This window comes from Microtus oregoni, unplaced genomic scaffold, assembly GCF_018167655.1.
Source record: "Microtus oregoni isolate MIOR12 unplaced genomic scaffold, Mior012 000043F_ref0000047, whole genome shotgun sequence".
NCBI lineage: Eukaryota > Metazoa > Chordata > Mammalia > Rodentia > Cricetidae > Microtus > Microtus oregoni.
Genome location: NW_024543210.1, coordinates 15,638,536 through 15,642,323, shown reverse-complemented (window position 1 = coordinate 15,642,323; position 3,788 = coordinate 15,638,536). Strand labels below are relative to the sequence as shown.

The window sequence follows — 3,788 nt, the reverse complement described above, 5'->3', positions numbered from 1 at the left end:
ACATTATGATTCATAACAGTAGCAAAATTACAATTATGACATAGCAATGAAATAATTACATCACAACACGAGAAACTTTCTTAAGGGGTCACAGCATTAGGAAGATTGAGAACCACTGCTCTACGGTTCTTCTGGAAGGCTATAAGGAAGTCCAAATTGAGTGGATAAAAATTGAGCTGGCATTCTTGATCGACAAAGAGCTTATCATCACTCCTATTTAGTTCTCTGTTGAGAGTTGTTTCTAACCATTCTGAATTGAAGTCAACAGTCCATAAACCACAAATCCCAATTGGTTATGTATCAGAAACCTGGGGCAATTTTTAACGTTCTGAATTTAGTGATTCTTGAATGGAGAAGAAACAGTTATTGAGAATAGATTGTCTTGACTGAGAAAAAAGTTAGTAGCATTCCCGAGAATAGTAGATTAAATAATTTTCTTCTACAAGTTATATCTGGAAAACCTATGTTAGAGATTAAATGATGAAATATCTGTCTTGCCAAGCTAAATGTAGAGAAAAATGTATGGAATCCAGTCGGTAATTCTTCCTACCCAATGCTTTGCTCATTTAGGGAAGTGTTTCTGCAAAGGAAAAGACCACCACCATAATCAGCACATATGTGACACTTCATTTTCATGGTCTCTTCCAGCTTCAAGTAACTACTCTCTTCCAGATGCCATTAAAGGTGCTTCTGCATAGCAAGATGATCACATGGAAAATCCAAACCAGGGAGAGGAGCGTGGCTCTCTCCTCTCCCCGTCATGGCTTGTGCCCGTCCCCTCATATCGGTGTACTCTGAAAAGGGGGAGTCATCTGGCAAAAATGTCACTTTGCCAGCTGTCTTCAAAGCTCCCATTCGACCGGATATTGTGAACTTTGTTCACACCAACTTGAGGAAAAACAACAGGCAGCCCTATGCCGTCAGTGAATTAGCAGGTCATCAGACCAGTGCTGAGTCTTGGGGTACTGGCAGAGCTGTGGCTCGAATTCCCAGAGTTCGAGGTGGTGGTACCCACCGTTCTGGCCAGGGTGCCTTTGGAAATATGTGTCGGGGAGGCTGTATGTTTGCACCAACCAAAACATGGCGTCGTTGGCACCGCCGAGTGAACACAACCCAAAAGCGATACGCCATCTGTTCTGCGCTGGCTGCCTCAGCCTTACCAGCTTTGGTGATGTCTAAAGGTCATCGTATTGAGGAAGTTCCTGAGCTCCCTTTGGTAGTTGAAGATAAGGTTGAAGGTTACAAGAAGACCAAGGAGGCTGTTCAGCTGCTTAAGAAACTTAAGGCTTGGAATGACATCAAAAAGGTCTATGCCTCTCAGAGAATGAGAGCTGGCAAAGGAGAAATGAGAAACCGACGACGTATCCAGCGCAGGGGGCCCTGCATCATCTATAATGAAGATAATGGTATCATCAAAGCCTTCAGAAACATCCCTGGTATTACTCTGCTTAATGTCAGCAATCTGAACATTTTGAAACTTGCTCCTGGTGGGCATGTGGGGCGTTTCTGCATCTGGACTGAAAGTGCTTTCCGCAAGTTGGATGAGTTGTATGGCACTTGGCGTAAGGCTGCTACCCTCAAGAGTAACTATAACCTTCCCATGCACAAGATGATGAACACAGACCTTAGCAGAATCTTGAAAAGTCCAGAGATCCAAAGAGCCCTCCGAGCACCACGCAAGAAGATTCAGCGTAGAGTCTTGAAGAAGAATCCACTGAAGAACCTGAGAATTATGTTGAAGCTCAACCCATATGCAAAGACTATGCGCAGGAATACTATTCTTCGCCAGGCCAGAAATCACAAACTCCGGGTGAAGAAATTGGAGGCAGCAGCAGCAGCACTGGCTGCCAAATCAGAGAAGGGGACTGCAGACAAGAAGCCTGAAGAAAGTAAGAAAGAAAAGAAGCCTGTGGATGTCAAGAAGCAGAAGAAGCCTGCAGGAAAAAAGGCTGCAGCTACCAAGAAACCAGCAGCTGAGAAAAAGCCAGTAGAGAAGAAACCAACTAAAGAAGAGAAAAAGTCTGCTGCTTAATCTATTAAAATTACTTTCATTCCATTGAGCAAATAGAGACAGCCTATTTGAATAAAAACCTGATCAAAGAAAAAAAAAAGAAAGAAAGAAAATCCAAACCAGGGAAAGGGACTACACATCATGACTCTGCAGAGGTCTGGGTGCTGAACAGGAAAAAACAAATCTACTGTGATTATGTAGTTTTCCTCTCCTGGAGAAGGAGAGTCACATTTTGTGGCTTTTGAAGATAATTACACAATTATCTTGGGTTCTGATCATATTACATTGCTTGATGTCTCTAAGTTATGCTGTGGGGGAAAGAAAGTTTTTACAAAAGTCTCAAAGGTTAGCAAGAGTTCATACATTATCTGAGATTTCACTGAAGACCTTTAAAATTAACACACAACTCTAAAAGAGAATCACTTAAGTAGAATCGTCAAATGGCTCCTTCATAGCCATAGATGACTGTCATTATGTGGGAACTGGCTTGAGTTGGTATCACTTTTTTGAGTAAATGACTTACTTTTTTTTTTACAAGGAAGAATTTCAGAATATATCTCTAAATCAAAGCAACAGCACCATGAAATGATATTTTTCCCTGAGATATCACTGGCAATGACTATGTTAAATAATGACTGACGATTTGTATTTCATGAGGAATTTAGAGTGTACAAAGATTGATTGCAGGCCCCTCCTTAAGTTTTCACAACTGACAAAGAAAAAGGAAGAGCAACTAATAAACAGTGACCCAGTAACTTCTTAGCATTGGATGCAGAAAGGTGATTTTTGAGGTATCCACACCCTTATAAAACCATTTTCAGCCTTCCTGAGTATGTTATTACAATGAAAAAAGAGATAAAGCAGTGGAAGGGAACACATTAAAAAAAGATAGCTATATAAATTTTCTTGCAATAAAGTAAATTATTCATAATGAGTTATGCATTTTAAAATATTTTTTTACCAACAAGAATGATATTGTCAAAATGATCTATTTTTCTTCGCAATGTGATTATGTAGTAAAAATATATGTTTGTGCCAGTACAAAAATCATTTTAACTGGTTTTTTAAAATGAGAAATTTGATTATGAATTATTATAACTCTTTGGGTTTTTCTATAATAGAACTTGAATTATTGTAAACTGGGAGTTTTCCTCTCTCCAAGAAAATATAGTGAAGTTTAGCTTAAAATATTTGATGTCTAAATTATAGCCATCGCACATAACATTCTTTTTATAAGGCAATAAACAATAGTTGAGTGGTTAAGGGATGCTCGTAAGATCATGAAAATGAATTATTTCGTGTTTATCTAGCAGTTTTCATTTTCCAACACTTTCATTAACTTTGATTTCATGACTCTTTGCAAATTTCTGGAAAACAATCCACAATAATGGGTTTAGGCAAGAGCTGTGAGATTTCAGGTGAAAATACTAAAGAACAGCCACGCGATAAAATTAAAGAACGTGAATTTTAGGCAAAACTTCCCCTTCCCTGCAAGGTTCTGAACCTCTATAATATCTCTAATGATTAAGCCCTTTGTGAAAATTGGATGTCACAAAAGTTGCTAGTTGGCTGCAATGTATTAAATATCATATGTGAAACATATTTTGAAATGTTTTCTATGTGAATCTCATGATATTTAACTAGAATTTTCACTTATTATGGGTACAGATAAAGTCAGGGTTTGGAGAATCATACAACAGAGAAAAGAAATATTAGGCTTTTTATGGTATAACCATAATAATGCATTGCAGAAATATTTCTTTCTTACCAAATATTC

General features: G+C 38.3%; 1 protein-coding gene across 1 annotated transcript; it reads left to right on the top strand.

Moving 5' to 3' along the window:
- The first annotated feature begins 724 nt into the window (after positions 1-724).
- LOC121434362 (60S ribosomal protein L4-like) lies at positions 725-2,111 on the top strand. The gene has a single exon (XM_041633255.1). The coding sequence runs from the start codon at positions 761-763 to the stop codon at positions 2,030-2,032; it is 1,272 nt and encodes a 423-aa protein (XP_041489189.1). The 5' UTR covers positions 725-760; the 3' UTR covers positions 2,033-2,111.
- Positions 2,112-3,788: the final 1,677 nt, after the last annotated feature.